Source organism: Arachis ipaensis, chromosome B1 (genome assembly GCF_059453495.1).
Source record: "Arachis ipaensis isolate K30076 ecotype BB chromosome B1, ASM5945349v1, whole genome shotgun sequence".
NCBI classification, from domain to species: domain Eukaryota; kingdom Viridiplantae; phylum Streptophyta; class Magnoliopsida; order Fabales; family Fabaceae; genus Arachis; species Arachis ipaensis.
The window spans coordinates 138,485,429-138,511,928 of NC_142436.1; the positions used below are offsets into that span (position 1 = coordinate 138,485,429).

Sequence of the window (26,500 nt, forward strand, 5' to 3'; positions counted from 1 at the left end):
TCTTCTGAGTTTGACTTTGACTTTGACTTTCTTATCACAGTTTCACTCTAATTAAGAATTTTGAGTTTTTTCTTTTTCTGTTTTTTAAACTGTTTAATATTGGAAAGGAACCTTTTGAATTGAAATACTTTTTGATGTAGACCGTAGACGTAGAATTTCATGATATAAAACAAATTTTAACTTCAATTTTTTTGTGTTTATACTTTTTAGTTATTTGACGTGAATTGTTATTTGTTTAGTTATCATTATTTTATATATTAATTAAATTAATCATTAAAATATAAAATAAATTTAAAGGGTGGAATTATTCGTCCATGTCACCTCGAGTTCCAAATGGAAATTTGTGAGTAGCCTTTCTAATAGTATAAAAAAAAAAATAAACTTTTTATGTAATAAAAGTTTTATTTTTCACTCTTAAAGAGTGAGTTAGCAAAAACTTGCGGTAATAAAAGGAAGCAGGAATCTCAAAAATTGTTTAAAAAATGTTTGACAGGCAACAACTCAGAAAAAAGTCCATCCTTCACAGCTTAATCTTCATCTTCATCTTCTTTTTCTCCGTTCAATTCATCACTACAATCTTAGCAGTGGGGAGAATCTTCTCTTCAACTTATTCGGTTCCCTTGTTGAGCTTCATTACTCTTCTTAGGACTAGCATTTGCTTTTGGGTGGTACTGGAATCTCAGCTCAGCTCAGCTCACAACCCAACTTTTCATTCCGGTAAAGTTGTTTCCTTTTCCACCTTCTCTTTCCTTTTTTCAAGGTTATTCACTCTCTTCTTCGGGAAATCAGTGGGAAGAGCGTCAATGTGGCATTTTGGGATGTGGGATCTGACTAGGAATTCGCGTCTCTTCTATTTTACCCCACATTTTTCTCTTTTTCAACTTTTTACAATTTTCTAACACATTTTGAGTTTTCTCTTTCTTGTTTCTCTTTTGTTTATGCAATTGACGTGTGCCCACTCGCTCAATATTTTTTTTTGGAAGTTGATAAAGTTGCTTATTTCTATCATTGTAAATGTAGAAGAGGGGGTTCGAACATAGCTTTCTTGTGGGTTAGGTTGGTATGGGGGTGAAAATGGGGAGAAAATTTATGTTTACTATGTCTTTTCTCTGGTTTTCTTGAGATGCAGTTTTTGTATGATTTTAAGGGCGTTTGGATCTGGAGAGTGCTCTTGTATACTTGGGACACGACCATCCTCTTTGTAAAATTGAAAATTTTCAGGAACTAGTGCCAGTATTAGTAATGGGTTTTGCACTGTTTGTTTCGTAATTCAAAATGATTTCTTTTTTCTGAGTGGCAAGTTGGTGTTGTTTCTCAAGGACTTGGGCATGGTGGAATTCTAATTCACAAGGAAGATATATTTGGGAGATTTGAGATTAAGTTGCAGTTTGAAGATGGCGTTGGTGGCAGAGAATTGACTTTGAGCTTCTCAGAGACTCCGCTGTAGTTGTAACCTCATGAGGCGGAGTTGCTCTGAGGTACATGTAGAAGTAGAAACAAGATGATTGAGCAGTTCATCAATTTCGTGATTCGGCCTCCCAGGTATTAATCTATGATTCACTGGCTGCTGTGGCTTTGGCACAATGGCACAATGGCACTGTTCAAGTTAGGACAGAGAATGTTTATGCTGAGTATATGATTTGGGGGCTCTTTCTCCTCAAAGGAGGACCCTTATTTTGTTAATCACACCATTAATATTTGCAAGTTTCTCTTGACTTGACTTAATATATTTGTCCGTATCTATTATTTGCTGTTACTATCTTTGTTAACCTCTCAACATATTATGTGTTGTCTCAATCATATCCAAAGAAATATCTTATACAAGTTTCACCAGAGTTAAACTAATTGTTATGTTTTTTTTTTTTTTTTTAAATTGTTTTTACATGTTCAGTTAATGTAGATAAATAGCTAACTGCCCTTGTATGAAGCATCCATTCCTCAACTAGTTATTGCTTTTTGCTAGCCAATTGAGTTGCTGCTTCATTGCATTTACTTTGTCACATGTACAGGGCGGAGTATAATCCGGAGCAGTACCTATGGGACAAGGAATTCTCCCTTGCTGGAAGAACATACCAAAGGCAGGATTTGGAGGCAAGTATGGACTTGATTTATTAATTTATTTATTTTTCTATATATAGATTATAGAAGTTACATCATGATACCATTTCTTTATGTACCTGTAGATTATGAGTTTATGTGTTGATTTATTTTTTCTAATCTGCAGCTCAAGAATGCCAGAGGCCATACTTTACAATGTAGTCATTATCTTCCTTCTCCTTTCCCTGAAGATACTTCTCTGCCTTGTGTAATATATTGCCATGGAAACAGGTATATGTGATTTTTCTTTTTAATTGGCACTGCCATTGTGCAATCATAAAACATATATTTCAATATGTTGGTCTCCAAAATCTGATATCCATTCAATTCTTATCTATTTTCATATGTGTGCATTTGTACAATGATGCAGTGGATGTAGGGCAGACGCCAACGAAGCTGCTGTAATTCTTCTTCCATCAAATATTACTGTTTTTACTCTCGACTTCTCAGGATCTGGCTTATCTGATGGAAACTATGTTAGCCTTGGTTGGCATGAAGTATGTTGCCTCTTTCACTTTTTGTACTTTATACATATTGACTTGCTTAGTTAGCTCCAAATTCTAACTTTGGTTTCTGCATGCAACATCTTTTATGAATTACTATGACATCTTATGCACAAGAAAATTATCAAGTTATTTTATTCTTCCCATCTTTTGTGTGGTAGAAAGATGATCTCAAGATGGTGGTGTCATATTTGAGAAGCAACAAACAAATATCACGTATAGGTCTCTGGGGACGATCAATGGGTGCTGTTACTAGGTATTGCATATTTCACTAAACTTTTTTATTGTTATTGATCATTATAAGGGTTTGTGCTGCTTTAATACTTTATTTTCTGCTAAGCGTAAACCCCCCATCCCAAAAGAAAGAAATTAAACATCATCAGTGGGTGATTTTGACATTTTATTCTAATATAATTTCATGACTTAAGTTTACTCTCTTGCTCCCTTTCCTCTGGACAAAACCAAGGCCTTCCTATGGAGAAGAATCTTTTTGTTATTGTTTGATAAAGTGGCAAAATATAATTGGGAAAAAGAACTCATAATTTGTTCCCTTTTGAATACATGATCTAAATCTTTGATGGCACATAATATATTTAGAAGTTTTGTAAATCACATAATGGCTCTATGCCTAAGACTTAAATTCCAGATGCTATGCTTCCCATAGATACACAGAGTGATGGGCCACTCCTGTATTAATTCACTTTCCTGACTTGTAGCCTTCTTTATGGAGCTGAAGACCCTTCTATTGCTGGAATGGTATTGGATAGTGCCTTTTCAAACTTGTATGATTTGATGATGGAGCTTGTAGATGTCTACAAAATTCGGCTTCCCAAGTTCACGGTACTCTCTCTCTTTCTTTCTCTGGAACAGTCATGTAGTGATATAAACCAGCTGCATTGTAATGGAACAAAAAGGGAATTGGAATCTTAGGACTGAAACATAAAGTTTAATTAAGTTTTTTCTTTTAATAGGGTATTTTTACTGAGGTTCTTTTTTATTTGGAAACTAAAGATGGAAGTTGGTAGTCATTAATTAATTCTTTCTATATTAGAAATGGAAACAAACAGTCACGACTAGAACACCACAAATTTGTATAAACACAAACCTAGCTGTGACAAGTTTAAGAACAAACAGACACTGCTTAAAATGAAATATATTTGCAGTGCTTTTATTGCTTTTCTGCCCCTTAATGTTGTTTCGTTTTCATTCATTTGCCGAATTTGTTGAGCAATGGAGCTAAAGCCTGTTAACTCAAATTATCTACTCTGATTATAGTGTTGCATTTGCCCTGCATTTAGGTTAAAATGGCTGTGCAATACATGCGGCGGGTTATTGAGAAGAAGGCAAAGTTTGATATTATGGATCTGAATTGTTTGCTGGTATGTATTAATTATGCAATTTTCTTTCATAACATTGAACAGCCATATTTTGAGATCATATAATTTTTTATGGAACAAAACTGATAATGGTTTTTTCGCCATGATATCTGAGAATAATCAGTTTTTCTGTCTAAACAAATTGTTAGAAAGTTATTTTTTTTCCCCATTTTTATCTCAAATTAATGCTTTAAAGCCTACAGGTTGCACGGAAGACATTCATTCCTGTTTTATTTGGACATGGGAGTGATGACAAATTCATTCAGCCCCACCATTCTGATCTTATATCTGAATCCTATGCGGTACTAATTTATTTCATTTTGATCATGAGGCTTCTTGGAAGCCTATTCATTTCCTTGCCCTTAATAGCCAAAATAGCTAACTTTGTTTATGGATTTGCAGGGTGATAAAAATATCATAAAATTTGATGGTGACCACAACTCTTCTAGGCCACAGTTCTTTTATGATTCGGTTTCTATTTTCTTCTATAATGTCCTCCACCCTCCTCAAGTTTCTAGAGCCGATAAGCTTGAGAAATATTATGATTTGGGGGATTTGAAACTTGGTTCTGGCGTGAATGAGGTAATTAGCTTTTAGTATCTTATGTGGTTTTATTTATACAGTAGTATGATTTAGTCATTCAACTACATTAAGTGAGAAAACAAAAAACTAACTTTGCTCTTGTTTTGATGCTAGAACCTAATATATGAGATACTCTCTAGTCTTCGATCTGCAACTGCTGATGCTGCAAGCTCATCTTCTGCTCTTCCAACAATTTCAACTACAAAATCAGTTACTGAACTTCTATCAGAAGTTGCACCATCTGCTGATCTGGTATCTGCCTTAACCTTCTATCCATGCTATTTCCTTCCAAACATTTTGTATTGTTGAATTCATTCGTTTCTTGTATTTTAGGAATCCGTGTTTACAGAAGAAATTGTGCATGACAACAATGAGCCTACAAATGATGTACAGGTGATCTTATCAAGTACTGTATGAAATTAAGAAATTACTCAGTCTCTTCCCTCCCCCTTCTCTCTCTAACATGGCCTGAAATGGCATGTTTATTCATGTTTTTTAAAAACTCTCCATGTAGGACTTAGTTTTATGATGCAGAGATCATAATTATGGGTGTGATGATATTTTGATCAGTTTTGGCTCATGTACTTCATGATTTTACAGGATAAGGTCAATGATCAAACTGAAGATTGTTTCTCATGTACAAGCTCAAACAGAGAAAGTTGGGGCAGATGTTCTTCTTTAGGAGGCAGTGATGAAGAATCTTGTGCAGATTTAAGGGCTGATAACCTCCCTCAGGTATATGTATATTGCGTATCGCCATGTGCACGCGTGCATGCACACAGACATTTATATGTTTCTCTTCATACTCTTGGTTTTGTTGATTAAACTAAAGGGTAATGTTGAAAATGATGTGGAAGTGAAGTGAGATTCTAATTTGCATGTTAGTTATCAATGTGGTCTATTGTTGTTGCTTCTCATGCTTATTTGTAGAGTTGGAGACTTGGAGTATTGTAATGATATCATTGATGTTAACAATTTCAGAATACATTGGATGTATTTGCAACACCTTTGAGAAGCATGAAAGAGAAGTGTTCAGAGGCAAAAGAAGATGAAAAGAAGCTCAAGAAGAACAAGAACAAGATCAAGAAGAAGAAAAAGAAGAAAGGCGAGACAGCTGACAAAAAGGGGAAGGGTGACAGGTTCGAGAAGCTGGAGGCTCTGAGTAGACGACTGCGGCATTGCCTTCTAAAGGGATCAATCCATCGAAGACACGAGTCCTCTTGAACATTTGTATCATACTGACCGACTGACTGACAGACGGACATTCTTCATGTCTAATTCTGAAGTTCTTTGAGCATCTATGTGATCCTGTATTTGTTATAGCCACTCCTTGGAATTTGGTTTTATTGGTTTGTAATTGTAGGCAGTCAGTCCTTGTTAATATTAATATTGGTTCCACTTTGGCTTTGTTCTCTCACTTGATTATTCTGTGTCAACGAATTGAATTGTGAGTCAACTCGTTTTTCCCTTATATTTTTGTTTTTGTATCATTATTTCAGATTGTTTTCTTGTTGAATGCCCAGTCACAATTCACAAGTGTCACATATACCCTTCGTGTTACTGGGCCTGCTCATTTTAGCATTTTCCGTGGGCCTGGGCCAGTTGAACAAAAGGATTGCTGAAGCATGAGAAGCCCATATTTGGTCATTGGTGACCTTAAGACAAAATATTAATCCAATATTATAGTATGAATATCGAATTTCTAATATATGGTGCATCAGACCACATACTACTGCACTGTTCCTAAGCATCTGCACTCTGCAGTTACATTGACTGATAAGATCTCGTACAACCGATCAGCGTCTTCGAGTCACCGTCATGAATAGGTCTCCACCCAAAGTGAAATCTGAGTGTACTGAAAACTAAGAGCTACAGCCTACAGGTTCCATAATCTACAAGACTGCATATGATATGCCCGACTAAATGAAATGAAATCAGTCCTAATACACAAGCTGCTTGCTAGAATAAATCACAGATTACTCATACAACCCTGCTGGAATTCCTTGTCACACTTTTGGCAGCTATATCCATTGAATGATCATATTCCTCCTGGGGAGTAGAAACAACATTTGGTTGCTTGTTTGATGAGACATTTGACTCCAGTATTTGATGCGGAAGCAGCATTTCTGGTCTAGAATATGATCCATCTATGTTCAAGCGCTGTTTCTTTGTTGATCTCTCCTCTTCAGGGCCGCCAGTGGGGTTGCCAACATGGCAACCAGAATCAGGTGTCAACGGTTCATGCTGAGATGAAAAGGATTCATCAATTGAAAGACTCTTAGCCAGGGCTTGTTCTTTCACAGCTACCTCCAGAAGGGGGCTCTCAGAGGTTGTGGCAGGGGTTGCTTGATCGGTCTTATTATCTTCTTGGTGTGTAACTCCTGGAACCAGAGCTGTAGCGCCCCAGTCAGGTGCTTCTGTAAGAACACCGCCGAGCCGCTGCTGCTCTTCAATAATCTTCTTCAAGTATTTACCCTGCGCTTCTATCCTTAGTTGTAGTTGTCTCTGCACCTGTTTCACATTTTTTTTTTGGGTGAAAAAGAAAGGTTAACAAGCTTGGCATTTTAAACACAATTCATCATTCTATCAAAACTGTTTTTTGTTTTGTTTAACTTCATACTGGTGTTCAGGCACGATTTGTATACAACTCAAGTGAAATTGCAAAGAACACCGGACTTGGTATGCCCATAGTCTAATGTGAGACTTGGTGGGGGCTCCTGTCATCCTGTGGAAGGGGTTATTACTAACATCATCAAAAGTTTCCATCAGAACAAGCGCTACCCACCCTAGTCAAAGACTCACTTAGAGTAATAGAACTTAAAACTTTAATAACCTTTTCTTTTTGGGTGTGTCGTTGATTTTTATTCATTAAACAAATTCATGAGAATTATTAAATAAAATAAAAATAGAAAAATCCATCTCATCATTTCATATATGAATGACCTCTAATTGCTCATGCAGTCGCTTCTGCACCTCCATTTGAAGCTTTAGTGCTTCAGTAATTTGCATCCCACTGCATTCAGATACACAAGCCCCAACTATTAACTTCAGTCACAACTGGTACTGGTATTAAATCCCAAAACAAATACAGGCAGTCATACTTACGATGAACCATCAAGATTAGAAAGTACATCCTCTGTTTCTTTCTTCTCGGCGTTTTTCCCTTTCATCAAGAATGTAAAAAAGGTATCACCATGTAACCGGAGGGTCAGTTAAAGTTAAAAGAATCTTCTCCATGAATTTTTAAACAATGAAATTCAGCATGACATACCATCAGTTGAGGAGCCAGGTAGATATTTTGCTAGTCGGTATTTCTGAACAGAAGCAATGAGGATAAAGAGTAAAGACCAAGGTGACAATCATGGACGAGTATCGAGTTTAGCAAGGCTGAGAAAACATTGTTACCTGTAAATGACTTTTGACATGGTAAATTGTCAACCCTTGCACACCCATAACTCTGAGGACACCTTTAGGTGTGGCACCTGGGAAAACAAAAGGTTATCAAATTTAAGTTGCCTTCATCACAAGGAATCATTCATGTTATATTGGATTCTTCACCTAAAATCAGGATACCCAGTCAACAGCAAGTACTAACAATAAGATTATCAATTTACATTCACACTGTATTATTTTCTTTGTTCCATGCATAGGAGAAGGAAAAACTCACGATCTGACCCACCAAGTTGAGCAACCGCATCGACGAAGCGTTCGTGGAGGTCATTGGTCCAGCGTAACCGCTGCTTGGAAGCTAGACTGTTACCTCCATTGACAAGATCCATTGCAGTGGCAACACAATCCATGGGGTGATCACAAACTAATGAGTTGCGTGGAAGCAGAGTTGTTTGGGTGATACATTTGTCATTAATCTAAGAGTAACAGCAGCAACGAAATAAGTGTCAATACTCAACAGAATGCAAACACTGAAACATAAATTCAAGAATCCGGTATGGGCAAACATAAAACAAAGAGAAGAAGACAGAATTGGGCGTAATGATTGTTGGTCCTGTGGAAGCATTGGCGTCCCCACTCCCCACCAAACAGGAAAGTGATTGAAGCTCAATGCTCATAGTTAGCACTGTTGTTGAATTAGGGGGAACTGAAACGGGAAATAGGGGCAAATGTGACCGTTGACTAATTCACATCATGTGTAGGAAGAGAAGGACACACAACCAGCAAGGCAACAAAAACTTGTTAATGTTAGCAATTAGGGTTTCGAAGGTGCCACACACAGAGAAAGAAGAGTTCATAGCTAATAAGCAATAAAGGAGCAAGAATTGAATTAGCAGACAAATTGAAAACTCAATAAAGAAATAAAGGAATGGAGAGAGATAGAGAGAACTTTTTGCACAGAAAGAGTTTGAAAGTGGGTGAGAAGTCAAAGTGGAGCTGGAGCTGGAGCTTGACGCAGCAAGGCACTTACCAGTGACCGGTGGGCCACCCCGGGGTTCCTTCAATCTCCGACTCCGACCTCTTCTTTCTCGCGTATACTGTAACTGTAGTAAATACTACGATGCTAATATTTGTACGTACAAATACAATACTCTGCTTACGTAAACAGTGCTATTAAGTATTAACTAATAACTACCCCCTTCTTCCTCTGTTCCTTTACTCCCTTCTTCTCTTGGCATTTTCTTTTTGAGATTTCGGTCGAAAACAGAATCAAAACAAAGCGGAGAGACAGAGGTACCTACCTTATCCACTGGAGAAATTAAACACTCGGAAAATATAAGATCCCAAATCCCAATTGTGTGTTTAGTACAAACGAAATTGAAAGGGACATAGAATGTGGCCGGTGGCAAAAATATATATCTTTTGTACGTTTTTGTATTTTAAATATTAAAAAGAACAATTAAGCTCTCCATCCAAGTTATATTAAGAGAAAAAGATAAATCAGACTCTGAACTTTTGGCCTGCGAACATTTAAGTTCTTGGTGATTTAAAAATACATTTGAGTTTTTAATCTTTTTAAAATCTGGACATATCAATCTCTGAGTTTAATTTGTCCAATTTTAAAAACTTTCTCACGTGTGTGCATCCGTGTCAACCAGGTCAGAACAACGGGAGTTACGTTTGATTTTTCTGTTGAGTCTGACAGGTTCAAATGAATATGAGGGATCAATATGTCCAGGTTTTGAAAAGATTAGGGACTTGAATGTATTTTCAAATCTTCGAGAACTTAAATGTTTGCGAATCAAAAGGTCAATGACTTATTTGTCCTTTTCTCTTATATTAACAACCAACTCTAACCAAATAATTCAGAGTCACGTATATTTATACGTGTTTATACGCTCCTAACAAATATTTAAGATAAACGCTTTTCTATTACGTAAACGCTTTTTTCTTCGACGTTTTTTCTACGAATTTCCTCGTTTTTCTCACATTTTTTTTATTTCTCTACGGATTCTTCTTTTCTTTTATATAGATTTTGATATGCATCGTTTTTCAATAAAAGTTTGCATTTGAAATTCAGCACTACAATAAATTCCTATATGTTTTGCGTGTTCGAAAATAATGAATGATTCAAGTTCAGATTAGTTGAACCAGGACGAATTGGATTATTCTTCTGAATCGAATCAAGTGGACGAGGTTTGGTTCGTTCCTAATATATGTAGTTTTATTCTTCAACAATTTGAATTGAATGGAATGAAATGGAATCGAATGCAATTGAATCTAAGTGGTAATGGATAATTTCATTCTTCTTTGTGAAATTCAATGTTATTTTTGAATTTGAATTTGGATAGAATGCAGTAGTTTCTGAATTTTTAGATGAATCTATTTGGTGTTATATGGAATATTTTTCAGTTCATTTTTGTTTTTGTTTGTCTTTGATGTTGTTAGTTCTTATGCTATACATTCGGTCTTAAATGAAATTAATTATTTTTTTTTAATTTTATGTGATTTGAACCAACAATGACCAAATTGAAATCTTTTTATTACAAATATTAAATTCTCTGCTATACATTTAGTTCATTTGTTTTTATATAATGGTGTCGTGCTTATAACATTTCGGTTTGTTTTCAGTATCTGTGTGCTGTCGATAAGCAGTTTGTTCCAAAGGTTGGTATAACTTTCAAGACACTTGAAGAAGTTGAAAATTTCTATAAATATTATTCCAAACTTTCTGGTTTTTCTACAAAAATAAGGAACACCACTCGAAATTGAGATAAAATTAATAATTAATTAATCACATGTAGTAGAGAGAGGAAATGAAATTCGAAGATATCTCAAACTCTGAAGATAAACCCCTTAGCTGGAATTAATTGTCCGGCAATGATTTATATACATATAATGAAGGACGTTGGTCTTTGAATCATTTTTAAAATTGTTCTGAATCATTCACATGCATGCTGTCCAAATAGAGCAGAGATGTTTAAACAACAAAGGGAGCTAAACATGTTTGTGCATCGTACGATCGAGAATAATGATGAAGCCGGAATTAGATTGAGCAAAACATACCAATTATTTGTGGCAACAACGGGTGGTCACCGTGAACTAAGTTTTATAAAAAAAAGATGTGAGAAATTACATTACAAGAAAAGTCCGCAATGTTTCTAAACAAGATGATGCAAAAGAGTTTGGAAAATATTTTTTAAGAATGAAAGAAAAGAATCAAAATTTCTTTTACGAAGTTGATGTTGAGGTTGATTACTCTATCAAAATGCTTTGATATGACTTACAATACAAACAAGTAATTTTGTTGTTCTGGCTTCTGTGCTTTGTGAGCCACATTTCGGTTCATACTAGCTACTTATTTCGGTTCATAACTGTCACTGATTCTATTTAGACCTAGTGCATCTCTTATCTTGGTAGGGGTTATGTCGATCTTCCCAAAGTGCGTCTCCAAGAATCTTTTATAAAGATCGAAGGAATGTGCCAATTTCCTCGAGAGGTTGTGTGGGACATTCAATGAAAGGATATGTCTCAGTGACCAAATCCCATTTCTTCGACGATAGCTTTCTTCTGATCACTCATTTTGGGAAACACGTCAGCTATTGTTCTCGTAGAGTATCTCAAATCGTGAGTTTTCTACAAAGATTTGAAAATTATGCTATATGATATATTTATAATACAAAAATAGAGTTGATTTAATGTGTATATGCGTACATCGTAAATTGCCTTCGCCTTTTTTGAGATGGTCTTCTTGGAAACTTTCTTATTTGTCATTTTGAGTGTAAGGAATAAAAAAATTAGTCAGCATCAACTGAACCTCAATTAATTCATAAATGAATCGAAATTAGTTCACGATTTGAACAAGCAGACAAAAAGACTCAATAATCTACAAAACACATCCAATTCATTTGTGGATTTGAACAAGCACACAAATGATACTGAACGGTGAAGAAAAATAGATGCAAATCAATTTTATATCCAGAAAAGTTATCATTGTGTGTTAAATGATAACAAAAGCACTACAATTACATTCCATGACCTATGTACAGCAAATCCAAGTGAACGAGAGCAAATGAACCTCAATTAAACCAAAAAATAAATCAAAATTACTTAAGTAATAAAAAATTTGGTCAATACTTAACAGTAGCATCGACTGAACCTCGGTTAATTTCTATGAAGCACGGACACTTCGCTGAATTATCGTGTCTGCGTGTCGGACACATTTTGGACACGATACTCACCGACACTCGTCCGACACGCGTGTGTGCTGTGTCCAACCGTGTCTTAATAAAAAATAAAAAATTCTTCTCCGGACACGCCTGGACACACCTAAATACCATCACGTGTCCGCGTGTCCAGTTTTATTCTTAACATATATTCTTAAAATAAATTTATATATAGTATATATTATTATTTATTAAAACAAAAAATATTTTAAATACTTAATATAATTAAAATAAGACATTAAAAATAATTAAAAATTTTAATTTATATTTTAATATCAATAAAATATCAAAATATCATTACAATTTATCTAAAAAATTCTTTATATTTTATATATATGCGTGTCCCCGTGTCATGTAAGATTTTAAAATTCGCGTGTCGACGTGTCTCGTGTCCGTGTCAGTGTCCATGCATCATAGGTTAATTCATAAATAAACTGAAATTAGTTCACAATTTAAACAAGCAGACAAAAAGGCTCAATCATCAACAAAAATACATCCAATTCAATTCTGGATTTGAACAAGCACACAAATGATACTGAATGGTGAAGAAAAACATATGCAAATCAATTTTATATCCAGAAAAGTTATCAATGTATGTTAAATGATAACAAAAGCACTACAATTACATTCCATATCCTAAGTACAATAAATCCAAGCAAACAAGAGCAAATGAACCACAATTAAACTAAGAAATGATCCGAAATTACTTAAGGAATAAAAAATTTGATCAACACTTAACAGCAGTATCAACTGAATCTTAGTTAATTCATAAATGAACCGAAATTAGTTCACAGTTTGAACAAACAGATAAAAAGACTCAATCATCAACAAAAACACATTCAATTCATTTATGGATCTGAACAAGCACACAAATGATACTGAATGGTGAAGAAAACATATGCAAATTAATTTTATATCCAGAAAAGTTATCAATGTGTTTTAAATGATAACGAAAGCACTACAATTACATTCCATATCCTAAGTACAACAAATCAAAGCGAACGAGAGCAAATGAACCTCAATTAAAATAAGAAATGATTCGAAATTACTTAAGAAATAAAAAATTTGGTGAATACTTAACAACAGCATCAATTGAATCTCAATTAATTCATAAATGAACCAAAGTTAATTAACGATTTGAAAAAGCAAACAAAAAGACTGAATTATCAACAAAAATATTCCATGACCTAAGTACAGCAAATCCAAGCAAACGGTACCAAATGAACCTGAATTAAACTAAGTAATGAACTAAAATTATTTAATGATCGCACCACAGAAAATTATTTTAGAACAAGCAAACAAAAAGACTTAATGATTAACAAAAACACATCCAAATTATTTTTGGATAAGAAAAAGTAATCTAAATGACACCAGAAGCAGTACGAGTATATTCTATGCCCTAACTGTACGAAATCCAGGGGAACAAGACTCAATCATTAACCAAAATACATGCAAATCAATTTTACATCCAGAAAATCCATCAATGTGAGTTAGATAACACCAAACGAGTATAGTTATCACAAAATGTACACTATAAAGAGAATTATTGTTTCTATTTTCTTGTTTTTAACCATATCTACTGTTTCACAAGAGAGAGAGAAGAGAAAGAAAAAACTGCGTACCTTCAATGATCTTTCTTCGCTTTAGTTTTTGCTGAGATTTTGATTGTTTGTTGCAAGGTTTTGAGAGAGGTTTTAAATTTGAGAGAAAGATGGTAACCGTTCATGTTGCAGAGCGCGAATGTGAAATGTCTCTGTGTAGTATTTTTGGACACGTGTATAAACACTCTCTAAAATAAAAGTGGTTTTTTGGGTGTTAGACCAACTTTATTGGATTTGGATGATAAAAAAGCTTGAATTTGTAGCATAACTGTAAAAAAAATTGATAAAAATAAAAAAAGAATAATAGAATAAAGTGCCGAGTATTTCACAACAATGAGTGAGGGATGAGAGAAAGGTGTGAGTCAGGCTGACGATCTAGAAGTAAGGTGATTCAACACCACTGAAGGTAGCTTTTACGACAGAAGCTAGGGTCGGAATCTGATAGTGTAATGATCAAGGTGCTTGGTAAGGACTTTAGTTATACAGCTTTTGTCTATAAGCTCAAGGGTGTTCAGACTTAAAGGCGGTTATTAAATTCTTGATGTAGGCTTTGATTATTTTTTGGTTAAGTTTAATCTTATAGAGGATTAAGAGATGGTGCTTTTAGGAGGATCATGGATGATCGCAGGCAACTATATTGCAGTAAAGCCATTGACGCCTTTGTTTAGACCATATGAGAAATTCTTTGGCTCTATTATGGTGTGGATTAAAATCTCGAAACTCAGTATATGGTACTATCATGAGGAGGTTATGATGTGTATTGCAACGATTGTGGGAACGCCGGTTAAGGTTAACTTAACCACAAAATCTGTTGAGAGAGGGAAGTTTGCCAGAGCTTGTGTCCATATTAATTTTGAGCTCCCCGTTATTCAAAAGATTTGTGTTATTTTGAATATGATGTTGAGTATGAATCCTTGCATCTTGTTTGCAACAAGTGGAATTGCTATGACCTTGTAAGAGAGTGCAAGGAGATTATCAATTCTGTGAATTCGAATACTCCGATTGAGTGTGAAGGTAATCACACCAGTGCGGCAACCAAAATAGTGAGCCAACCAGAGGAATAAATCGGAGGCGTAAATTTCAAAATCTTTTGAATTCGCATTTTGCAAAAATCACGAGATTCCATCTTGTTTGTGTTTATTTTTTGAGAGATCCCTCATACTGGTGGAGGAGACACTGAGGGTTGTTCCACTTGGTGATTGAGAGGTTTGTAGAGAACGAAAAATGAAGAGTTAGACTAGAATCCTTAGATATAGTCACCATATTTCTAGTTTAGTGAGTGTTCATACCCTGGCCCAACGCTAAGGCTCAGGTCCAAACGAAAGGCCCAACCCAAAGGATTGAGCCTCATCCTACACCGACCTTCCCCTGGAGAAATCGGTTCTTGACACGACTTGCTCTAAAGAAGTCGGGAACTAAGATTAGCTGGCAGATAGGTACTCATTCAAGCTAGTAACTATCCCTAAAATCTCTCAACCCACTTCTAGGAGCCATATCTCAACTTCCCTAATATAAAGGGACGGTTATCCACCTTAAAAGGTGGAACTACTCCAATGGTGGTTATTGGCTCACCATTATAAATACACTGACACCCCTCAGGTATCTCTAAGTTCCAATACTTTCTAAACCTGCTTACGCCCTTGCTGACTTAGGCATCGGAGTGTCTTTGTAGGTACCACCCCCCGCTCATTCATACTCACAAGTCGGACGGAGGCCCAGAAGCGTAATCCATTGCAAAGGCTTCCCTCCTCAGACGATCGGGCCAAGCTAACGAGTCCAGCCCATTAATCTCCGGTTACCCATCGTAACATTGGCGCCGTTGCCGAAGACCCGAGAGATCGACCAGTGATGGCGGACAAGTCACCAGAAGATGGTCATACCGCGTCTGATTTCGAACAGGGAGACCTGGATACCGGAAACAACGACGCGGACCCAACCCTTCACCAGGGAACCAACGACCAACATAGAGAGGGCACCTCTGGGTTAAAAAACCCAAAAGTAAACTCCTCGGAGGGACGAGAATCAGGAAAGGAAGGGCCACCCCATGCAACCGAACTAATGGGATTGGTCCATGGTCATCAACGTCGTTTGGAACAACTGGAACATGAATTAGAGCGACAACGAGAGGCGGAGCGAAACCTCAGGGAAGAGATAGAGTGACGAAAAGAGTTAGAGAAAAAACTCTTGAGGCTAGAATCTTCCCTTAGAAGTCGGAACTCCCGTGGCGACCGAGAGGAGTCACCTCTAGGAGGAGAGGATCCTTTCAGTGAGGACATCATGAGGGCAAAAGTTCCAAGAAACTTCAAAAGCCCTGATATGAACCTCTATGACAGAACCACGGACCCGAAGCATCATCTAAGCAATTTTAAAAGTCGGATGTATCTGGCTGATACTTCTGATGCAACTCGCTGCAAGGCTTTCCCAACCACTCTATCAAAAGCGGCGATGAAGTGGTTTGATAGCCTCCCTCCAAGGTCAGTTACTAGCTTCGAAGACGTCTCGAGAAAGTTCTTAATGAGGTTCTCCATCCAGAAGGATAAAGTAAAGCACGCACCGAGCCTCCTGGGAATAAAGCAGGAGGTTGGAGAGCCTTTACGGGACTATATGAAAAGGTTCAAAAAAGCGTGTTTGGAGATTCAAGACCTGCCCACTGAAGCGGTCATCATGGGGCTAGTAAATGGACTTAGAAAAGGTCCATTTTCACAGTTCATATCAAAAAGGCACCCCACCTCTTTGAGTGATGTACAAGAAATAGCTGAAAAGTACATCAACATGGAGGAGAATGCCAAACTATGAGAGCCGAATTGGCGACCTGGGCATCCCCACTCGATAAAAGAGAAAGAAAGAGAGCCCAAGAAGAAAGAAGAGCTCGGTCTCGACAGACCGAGGAAATATCACTCTTATACTCCTCTAAAGGTTTCCACGGTGAACGTATACTGAGAAATCTGCAATACTGAAAGACTGCCGCCTCCCAAACCCATCAAAAATAAAAAGGGAGGAAGTCGCAGCGATTACTGTGAGTACCATAAGATCTATGGTCATTCAACAAATGATTGCTACGACCTCAAAAATATGATAGAAAAGCTGGCCAGAGAAGGTCGACTTGATAGATATCTCATGGAAAGGTTGGACAATCATGGGAAGAGAAAGCGAGAGGACGGGGACAGAAGAGACCCACCACCGCAAACCCCCGAGAGACACATACATATGATCTCGGGAGGATTTGCGGGAGGAGGACTCACCAAGTCATCTCGCAAGAGACACCTCAAGCGAGTCTACCAGGTCGGTAGCGAATCACCCGACCTCCCCACAATCTCATTTACAAAGGAGGATGGGCAAGGAGTAATCCCTGGACATGATGATCCAGTGGTGATAACCATGATCCTAGCCAATGCCCATCTCCACAGAACTCTAGTAGACCAAGGAAGTTCAGCAGACATCCTTTTCAAGCCCGCGTTCGACAAACTAGGGTTGGATGAAAAGGAGTTAAGAGCCTACCCCGATACTTTATACGGATTAGGCGACACGCCGATAAAACCACTAGGATTTCTACCACTTCACACGACCTTCGGAAAGGGGGGAAAATCCAAAACTCTGAGCATAGACTTTATAGTCCTTGATGTGGGGTCAACATATAATGCCTTAATTGGAAAAGCTACCCTAAATTGACTCGGAGCAGTGGTGTCTACCCCTCATATTTGCATGAAATTCCCGACACTTGCGGGGATAGCAACGGTACAGGGAGACCAGAAATTGGTGAGAAAATGCTACAATTAAAGCCTAAACCTGAGAGGGAAAGGCAAGGAAGTCCACACCATAGAGCTCGGCGGCACAAGAGCCAAAGAAGAGCTGCGTCCACAACCAGGAGGAAAAACTGAAGAAGTACAGGTCGGCGAAGAGGAAGGAAAAAATACCAACATAGGGGCCGACCTAGAAGAAATAACTCTTAAGAAATAACTCTGACCTTTTGCCTGGAAAGCTTCCGACATGCCCGGAATAGACCCCGAGCTCATATCCCATAGGCTCTCGGTATATCCGGGGTCACGACCTGTACAGCAGCGAATGCGTAAGCTCGGCCCAGAACGAGCTCAAGTGGTGGAAGAGCAGGTACAAGCTCTCCTGGAAGCTGACTTCATCAGAGAAGTCAAATATCCAACATGGCTAGCAAATGCAGTGCTAGTCAAGAAGAAAAATGACAAGTGGAGGATGTGCGTCGACTATACCGACCTAAATAAAGCATGTCCCAAAGACCCATATCCACTCCCAAGCATTGACACTCTAGTAGACTCCAGCTCGGGGTATCAATACTTGTCGTTTGTGGATGCGTACTCGGGATACAACCAAATCCCGATGTACAAACCGAACCAGGAAAAGACATCATTCATCACGCCCAGAGCAAATTATTGCTACGTAGTCATGCCCTTTGGATTAAAAAATGCAGGGGCCACATACCAAAGGTTGATGAACAAGGTGTTCGCTCCCCACCTTGGGAACTTAATGGAGGTCTACGTAGACGATATGCTGGTGAAAACCCGGGAAGAAGTCGACCTCTTAACAGACCTCTCGCAAGTTTTCAACACCATAAGGTCGCATGGGATGAGGCTAAATCCCGCAAAATGCACCTTCGCGGTGGAGGCTGAAAAATTTCTAGGATTTATGCTAACCCAAAGAGGGATCGAAGCAAATTCCGACAAGTGCAAAGCCATCCTAGAAATGAAAAGCCCGACTTGCTTAAGAGAGGTTTAACAACTGAATGGCCGACTTGCAGCCCTCTCCAGATTCTTGGCAGGGTCAGCATTAAGATCTCTTCCACTATTCTCTCTACTAAGAAAGGGATGCCAGTTCGAATGGACTCCAGAATGCGAAGAAGCGTTCCAGGAGTTCAAAAGGTTCTTGAGCCAACCTCCAATCCTAACCCGACCTCTAGTTGGGGAAGAGCTCGTCCTATATTTGTCTGTAGGAGACAAAGCTGTCGCATCAGCCCTGATACGAGAGGATGAGGTCGGACAGCATCCAGTGTACTTCACCAGCAAAGTTCTATAGGGCCCCGAACTAAGGTACCACAAATTAGAGAAGTTTGCTTACTCCTTAGTAATAGCCTCACGGAGGTTACGGCCTTACTTCCAAGCCCACACAATAAGAGTCCAAAGGAACCAACCTATGAAGCAAATCCTCCAAAAGACGGATGTTGCAGGGAGAATGGTTCAGTGGGCGATAGAGCTCTCCGAGTTCGACTTGAAGTACGAAACTCGGACAGCAATCAAAGTACAATGCCTCACCGACTTCATAGCGGAGTACGCGGGAGACCAAGAGGAAAAGCCAACTACGTGGGAACTATACGTAGATGGATCCTCAAACAAGACAGGAAGCGGTGCAGGCATAATACTAGCCAATGAAGGGGGAACACAGATAGAGATTTCTCTCAAATTTGAATTTCCAGCTTCTAATAATCAGGCGGAATATGAAGCCCTGATTGCAGGATTAAAGCTAGCAGAAGAGGTCGGTGCAACCAAAGTGCTAATATTCAGTGACTCTCAAGTGGTGACCTCCCAAATAAATGGAGAGTATCAGGCCAAAGACCCGAATATGAAGAAATACTTGGGAAAAACTCTGGAGCACCTCGGGTGCTTTGCAGAAACCGAGGCCAGACACATAACTCGGGATCTTAACAGCAGAGAAGACGCCCTCTCCAAGTTAGCAAGTACCAAACCGGGAGGAAATAATAGAAGCTTGATCCAGGAAACTCTCCAAGAACCCTCCGTGGTGAAAACAGAAGACAAACAAGATGTCCTTGAAGTAACCGGGCTAAACCTCGGATGGATGAATCCCTTGGTCGAATACCTAAAATTTGACATCCTCCCCAAAGAGGAAAAAGAGGCTAAGAAAATCCGGAGGGAAGCATGATACTACACTCTGGTAAAAAATATCCTCTATAAAAGAGGAATATCAACACCACTACTGAAGTGCGTACCAACCTCAAGGACATCTGAAGTACTAGAGGAGGTTCATAATGGGATCTGCGGAAACCACCTCGGAGCTAGGTCACTTGCCAGAAAGATAATTCGAGCTGGATTCTACTGGCCGACCTTGCAAAAGGATGCCACAGAATTTGTGAAGAAGTGCCAGCCATGCCAGATGCACGCAAATTTCCATGTGGCCCCCCCCCCCCGAGAAGATCATTAGTATAACTTCTCCATGGCCCTTTGCAAAATGGGGGATGGACCTGTTAGGACCTTTTCCCCAGGCCCCAGGACAATTCAAATACTTGATTGTGGGAATAGACTACTTCACAAAGTGGATAGAAGCAGAACCATTAGCCACCATCACGGCCCAGAGAAGTCGGAGGTTCCTCTACAAAAATATTATCACAAGGTATGGTATGGGATACCTCATTCCATCACCACAGATAACGGGACCCAATTCACCGACTCTACCTTCAGAAGCCTGGTAGCCAGTATGAAGATAAAACACCAATTCACCTTGGTGGAACATCCACAAGCAAATGGACAAGCCGAAGCAGCCAACAAAGTCATACTGGCAGGACTAAAGAAAAGGCTACAAGATGCAAAAGGAGCCTGGGTTGAGGAGCTCCCACAAGTGTTATGGGCTTACCGAACAACACCTCAATCTGCCACAGGGGAAACACCCTTCCGACTCGTCTATGGTGTAGAAGCCATGATACCAGTAGAAATCGACGAGCAAAGTCCAAGGGTGATCTTCCATGACGAGGTCGGAAACATACAGGGGCACAAAGAGGAGCTTGAACTGCTCCCCGAAGTTCGAGAGCAAGCCCAGATAAGAGAAGCGGCATTGAAGCAGAGGATGACTACCAGATACAACAAAAAAATTCATTCGAAGAAGTTTCACCCCAGACGACTTGATCTTAATCAGAAATGACATTGGAGTCAACAAATATGGGGAAGGAAAACTCGCTGCTAATTGGAAAGGACCATACAAAATTAGTGAGATCTTAGGAAAAGGTTATTATAAGGTGACCGACTTAAACGGCACCGAGTTACCAAGGTCGTGGCATGCTTGTAATATGAAAAGGTACTATAGTTAAAAGCGAACTCTACTCCCTGATGTACTCTTTTTCCAACTTCATGATTTTTTTCCAAAATAAAAGGGTTTTTTCTGAAGGAGGGTTTTTAACGAGGCATCACAGTAGAGACTAAGGGACAATAGACAGTAAAAAACCCTTAGTAGCAGTAAAATACCTTCACAAATAAATAAAGATCTTTTACAATATCTCTTATAAATTCCTTCTCGCTTTCTTTCTTTCTACGAAATGCGCCGACTTAAGCTCGACAAAGCGTGAAAATCCCATGAACCGACCTGGATGGTCGTCAGGATAAAACGACGAGGTACAAGTCGGTGTAAAGAGGTTATAAAAGTCGATCGTGGTAAAACTCGGAAATTATCTGACTTACAAGTCGGAAAATCCGAGAAACAAAGAAATGCATCGCAAAAATAACCTAAGTCATAGGAACTCAATAAATCAAAAAATTGAGTATAAGGAATACCAAAAAGAGATCAGAAAACCTATTAAAAGCGCCAAAGCAAAAGACTGTCCCAAGTTCTTAAAGAAAAAAGAAACTTAAAAGGAGGGACAGTCAGCCAAGAAAAATGGGTTTTCAAAATAAGGATCAAAAGGGTTTTTCAAAACCTAAAAACAAAAAAGCATGCACACAAAAAAGACAAAGAAAGGTAACTTAAACCCTTATCCAAAAAAGGGGTATTTCTAAATATTTTGTTTACGGCCTTAAAAGGCTAAGAAAAATGTCAACAGACCATCACCACCACATAAAAACAAATAAGTTTAAAAAAGAGGGGGACCCACAGGCCGGGCCCCCATATAGCCACAACAAATTATTTCAGCTAGGAAGGTCGTCACCACCAGAGTCAGGGAGATTAGTCGGAGCACCACCAGAGTCAGGGAGAGTGGTCGAAACGCCATCAGGGCCAGGAAGAGAAGTGTCCATAGGAGAAGAAGTAGAAGTTTCCGGAGCCTTCGAGGAACTCGGAGCATCCTTTGATCGCGGAGGGGACTCCATTATCCTTTGCCCCCGAGTCTTTAGATCAGACTCGGTGACATAGCGGGGAGAGGGAGGAGAAACGATAGCTCCATCAACCACAATTTTATCTGGATCCAAAGGAGAGAGATCCAGGTTGGGAGCAAGAACCCCGACCTGTTCCTTAAAAATCCTCCATGCTTCTTCAGCCCCGTCAGCAATGGAGTCCTCCAACTCTGTATAGGCCTTCCGAGCCCTCATCAAATCCTTCTTCACCTCCACAAGATCCTTGAACAGACTCGAGTAACTCTCCTGCGTCTTCTCCCTCAGGCCCTCCGCCATAGAACACTGGGCCTGCAGCTTCCTCTCCCTCTCCTGGAGACCATTCCTCCCTTCCTTCAACTTGGCGACCTCCTCCCTCAACGCCTTCTCCTGCCCTTGATATAAGAGAAGCCTCCCCTCCAGCTCTTCAACCCTCGAGGATGAACCTAGAGAGCTAAGAGGAGTCTTCTAAAAAATATCAAGGAACTTTGTGCATACCCCCGCTGCCCTGATACTCTCCTGAGCCAGAATGGTAAGGTGGTTTCGTACAGAAGCATCATCCATACCTATACGGGTATGAGGATAGATATACTTTCGAACGAACTGAGGCGCATCCACCTTGACCTCACCTTCAAAAGAAGAGCTAGACTCTAAGGTCTTGCGCTTCTTCTTTTCTGGCTCAAGGGAAGATCGGGGAGGAGGGGACGGCAGAGAAGAAGTTGAGGAAGAAACGACAATGGGTTGGGTAGGGGTCCCCGAATTGCGAGAAGAGGGGGAAGGGGAAGGAAGGGAAGAGCTAGTTACCCTGGCGCCACCAACTCTAGCGCGGGATCTTGCCTTGGCCTCCTGAACTCTCTGGTAAGACTCCCTGGAATTCTTCTTCGCCATCTCTATAAAAAATAATTAGGTAGCTAAAATTAGCAAAACAAGTCGGAAGAAACAAGTCGGAAAATATAAACAAACAAAAAGCTACCTAGTTGTGTCTGGACAAAGGTCGGAGACCCCTGGAGAAACTTTTTTGTATCCAGATAGGGGGCCCTCCCCCACACTTCTCGGAGGAATCCCACAATGGCTGGCTCCACTTCATCCAAGTCATCCAAACTATATTTCTCACAGGGAGAGGCCTCTAACCAGTACAGAGGAAAGCGAGGAGAAGAATTCTCATCCAGGAAAAAGGGGTGGTGACCCTCTACAGCTTGAACTTTGAAAAAATAATTTTTAAAATCATGAAAGGATTCATCAAAAAAGGTGAAGACTCTCCGACCTTGTATAGCTCAGAAAGACACCCACTGCTATTTGTTATTTTTCCCACTAAAGGGCTTAGTCATGTGAAAGAGGAAAAAGAAAATTCTCAAAGAAGTCGGAAAGTCTAAAGCATGGCTGATAAATTGGTAAATTTTCAGAAAACTCCAAGAATTAGGATGAAGCTGGGTAGGAGCAACCCAGCAACGACATAAAACGGCAATCTCAAAATCGGAGAAAGGAAGAAAAACGCCCAGGCGAGTAATCATGCTCTCATACATATAGAAAAAATGAGGGGCTGCCTCAGAAGCCCTCCCAAAACAAACCCGGTCTTCCGGACCCGAGGCAATCAGTTCATATTTCGGCTCATTCTCATCAGAGGTGCAAAGCCTATGATGAGTGCGAAGGTTGGTGATGAAGTCGGTATCAACAAAAGGTTCTTCCCCCAGAACCGTGACATCCACCCACTGAGCAAGGATTTCTATAGAAGACATTTTTTCCTAGAAAGGGTTAGTGAAACCTACAAAGGAAAAAAAACGATCAAAAACAGGGTCTCTAAGGGGCCTGAAATCAAACAAAACAGAATCACTAGAAGCCTACAAGCCAACCCTCCTCTCTAAAAATAAAAACATGCAAATGAAAGAATTTTATAAAAAGAGAGTAGAGGAAAACTAACATTTGCTTGAAAAAGGATAGGGGCAGAGAAAGATGAATTCCTTCGAACAAGAGCTTCTTCCGAACAGAGGAGAGGAAGTGTGAAAGTTTTCAGAAACGAAGCAAGGAAAGAGAGGGAAGTATTTATAAAAACGTTGGGGGCATAATGGTAAAAACGGAAGCCGTCATTTAAAGAGAGGCACCGTTCCCAATGTAACTGATCCCCGCGTATGAATATATAAATCCCTAACGGACGCGATGTTTGATTAGACGTGACTGTTGAGAATTTTTAAAACACGTCAGTTCCTTATTAGGTCGGTTACGGTCCTGAGTTAAATACTCGACCCCAACTCTTAAAAGAAATTGGGCTCGAGTAGGGGCACTGTTCATACCCTGACCCAACACTAAGGCCCAGGTCCAAACGAAAGGCCCAACCCAAAGGATTGAGCCCCATCCTACACCGACCTTCCCCTGGAGAAGTCGGTTCTTGACACGACTTGCTCTAAAGAAGTCGGGAACTAAGATTAGCTGGCAGATAGGCACTCATTCAAGCTAGTAATTGTCCCTAAAATCTCTCAACCCACTTCCAGGAGCCATATCTCAACTTTTCTAATATAAAGGGACGGTTATCCACCTTAAAAGATGGAACTACTCCAACGGTAGTTATTGGCTCACCATTATAAATACACTGATACCCCTCAGGTATCTCTAAGTTTCAATACTTTCTAAACCTGCTTACGCCCTTGTTGACTTAGGCATCGGAGTGTCTTTGCAGGTACCACCCCCCGCTCATTCATACTCACAAGTCGGACGGAGGCCCAGAAGCGTGATCCATTGCGAAGGCTTCCCTTCTCAGACGATCGGGCTAACCAAACGAGTCCAACCCATTAATCTCCGATTACCCATCGTAACAATGAGAAATCTAGGATTTAATATGGGTTGTTGGAGTTTTGAAATACCTCTGGCTTCCCAGGATCTTATGTATTATTTATATGGGCACCTTTACCATACTGAGAATTCTCAATTCTCATTCTATATATATTCTGTTATTTTCCAGATGCAGGACGTGAGACACTTTACTGATTGTGCTGAAAACTCTTTGAAAGCAAAAATCTACGTTTTGGGAACTTTTTATTGCGTATTTAGTTTATATATATGTATACATGTTTTCCACTTTATATAAATTTGTATTTTGTCCCTCCTAGAGGTTGACTCGGAGAATCAGGATTTATATTTTGTCTTTTGAAAAATTTTTGGATTGTACATATGTATATATATATTCTGGCTGGTCTTTACTTCGCAGGTCGAGTCTGGAGCTTGTTAATATATATTTCTTTTGAAATTCTTATCCCATATGTCTTATGTTTTCTTCGGTTTCACTATTATCTACGCGTTTTATTCTTAATCGTTCAGGTGTGATGCGACTTTCGAGTTCTGTTTTATACTTTTAGAGGTCGTAATACCTCACCACCTCTGATTTACGAACTTAAGCATAAAGCTCTTAGTAGTAGGATGTTACATCTGCTCCCTCATTTTATTAGGAATGCTTGGAGTGGTAACTTATGGCAGTAGGTTCAAAAGGACATCTAGGTAAATGAGACTCTTTTTTGTGCTGGATTTGGTGGATTTGGAGGAGTTAATACTCAAAATGGCCACTAAAATTTGATCTTCGATTCAATTTAATCCTCGAATTTTCAATTGACCAAAATTGTATCCTGAAATTTTAAAGCGTGCCTCAAGTTTGCCCCTTCGTCCATTTTCATCATAGGAAAGCTGACCTGACACAATTAAACGACGTCGTTTTGCTATTTGTTCCAAAACAACATCGGTTGACTCTCCCTCTTCTTCTTCCTCTTCCTCAAACAGCCATGGCTTCTCTCCAACTCATTTTCAGTGATTAAGTAATCATCATCACCTTCATCTACACACGCATGAACAACTGCTTCATTCACAACAATAACCACAACTACAACATCTTCTACTTCCTCCATTTCATTTCAAACTGATTCTTAATTATCATTATTATTATTATTGAAAAAGAAAACACAGAATGAGGGACAGGGTTCCAGTGCAATACTACAACCTCAACTCACCATCTTCCTTCATCGAGAGTCCCCTCCACGTTCTCAAAGCCATCGATGCCAGATCCACTGCCCCCTCCCCCATTGACCACATCGCCACCCCACTTCGGACCCCGGCACATACGATTTTGCCGCTACCGTCGTGAGTGCTGCTCCACTTTTCTTCACTTTCTCTACATCGCATTCACAAATAGAAAATAAGAAAGCTTTTCATGTGATTGAAGTGGCTGATTCAGAGGCTGATTATTCCGGTCAAGACAAAATAGATGAGAGAAAGAACAGGAAGATACAGTATAAGGAGGTGGAGGAGAAGAAGGGGGCGACGAACGGTGCACGTCGGTGCAATGGCAAGGTTTCACGACCAAGGAAGAGGTGGCAACGATTACGAATACGACGGTGGTGGAAGGATGTTGCAGGAGCTTCTTGTTGGTTTGTTTGGATTTGGCACCATGAAAATTTGACTCTCTCCTTTCAGTGATGAAAGAACAGAGAATTAGGTTTTTGAAAAACCATGTCGTTTTTCTTGTGTCACTGCCAGGTGTGACTAAATTTGCCACGTCATTTTTCCGGCGACAAAAATGGATGAAAGGGCCAACTTGATGCACGTGTTAAAATTTCAGGTACAATTTGGGTCAATTGAAAATTCGAGGGTCAAATTAAATTGGAAGTCAAATTTCAGGAGTCATTTTGAATA

At 39.3% G+C, this 26,500-nt stretch overlaps 3 protein-coding genes across 6 annotated transcripts; 1 reads left to right on the forward strand and 2 right to left on the reverse strand.

Moving 5' to 3' along the window:
* The first annotated feature begins 444 nt into the window (after positions 1–444).
* LOC107637095 (alpha/beta-Hydrolases superfamily protein) lies at positions 445–6,014 on the forward strand. Of its 2 annotated transcripts, XM_088501901.1 has the most exons (14): positions 445–717; positions 1,320–1,542; positions 2,010–2,091; positions 2,225–2,328; positions 2,468–2,594; positions 2,762–2,856; positions 3,317–3,440; positions 3,899–3,979; positions 4,180–4,278; positions 4,379–4,558; positions 4,673–4,810; positions 4,892–4,951; positions 5,159–5,293; positions 5,540–6,014. In XM_088501901.1, the coding sequence occupies exons 2-14, from the start codon at positions 1,502–1,504 to the stop codon at positions 5,780–5,782; spliced, it is 1,509 nt and encodes a 502-aa protein (XP_088358027.1). In that variant the 5' UTR covers positions 445–717; positions 1,320–1,501; the 3' UTR covers positions 5,783–6,014. The 2 variants fall into 2 exon arrangements, with proteins under 2 accessions (XP_088358027.1, XP_016196032.1); XM_016340546.3 differs by lacking the exon at positions 445–717 and having other exon boundaries at positions 787–1,542.
* Positions 6,015–6,241: 227 nt separating this feature from the next.
* Positions 6,242–9,396, reverse strand: LOC107637104 (myb family transcription factor PHL7). Of its 3 annotated transcripts, none has more exons than XM_016340577.3 (7): positions 9,250–9,396; positions 8,226–8,424; positions 7,964–8,040; positions 7,830–7,872; positions 7,664–7,721; positions 7,502–7,571; positions 6,242–7,069 (listed from the first exon to the last, which is right to left on the reverse strand). In XM_016340577.3, the coding sequence occupies exons 2-7, from the start codon at positions 8,356–8,358 to the stop codon at positions 6,539–6,541; spliced, it is 912 nt and encodes a 303-aa protein (XP_016196063.1). In that variant the 5' UTR covers positions 8,359–8,424; positions 9,250–9,396; the 3' UTR covers positions 6,242–6,538. The 3 variants fall into 3 exon arrangements, with proteins under 3 accessions (XP_016196063.1, XP_016196045.1, XP_020959172.1); XM_016340559.3 differs by lacking the exon at positions 9,250–9,396 and adding an exon at positions 8,979–9,224; XM_021103513.2 differs by lacking the exon at positions 9,250–9,396 and having other exon boundaries at positions 8,238–8,907.
* Positions 9,397–21,649: 12,253 nt separating this feature from the next.
* On the reverse strand, positions 21,650–22,132 carry LOC148578571 (uncharacterized). The gene has a single exon (XM_088501727.1). It carries the CDS (start codon positions 22,127–22,129, stop codon positions 21,650–21,652), a length of 480 nt encoding a protein of 159 aa, XP_088357853.1. The 5' UTR covers positions 22,130–22,132.
* Positions 22,133–26,500: the final 4,368 nt, after the last annotated feature.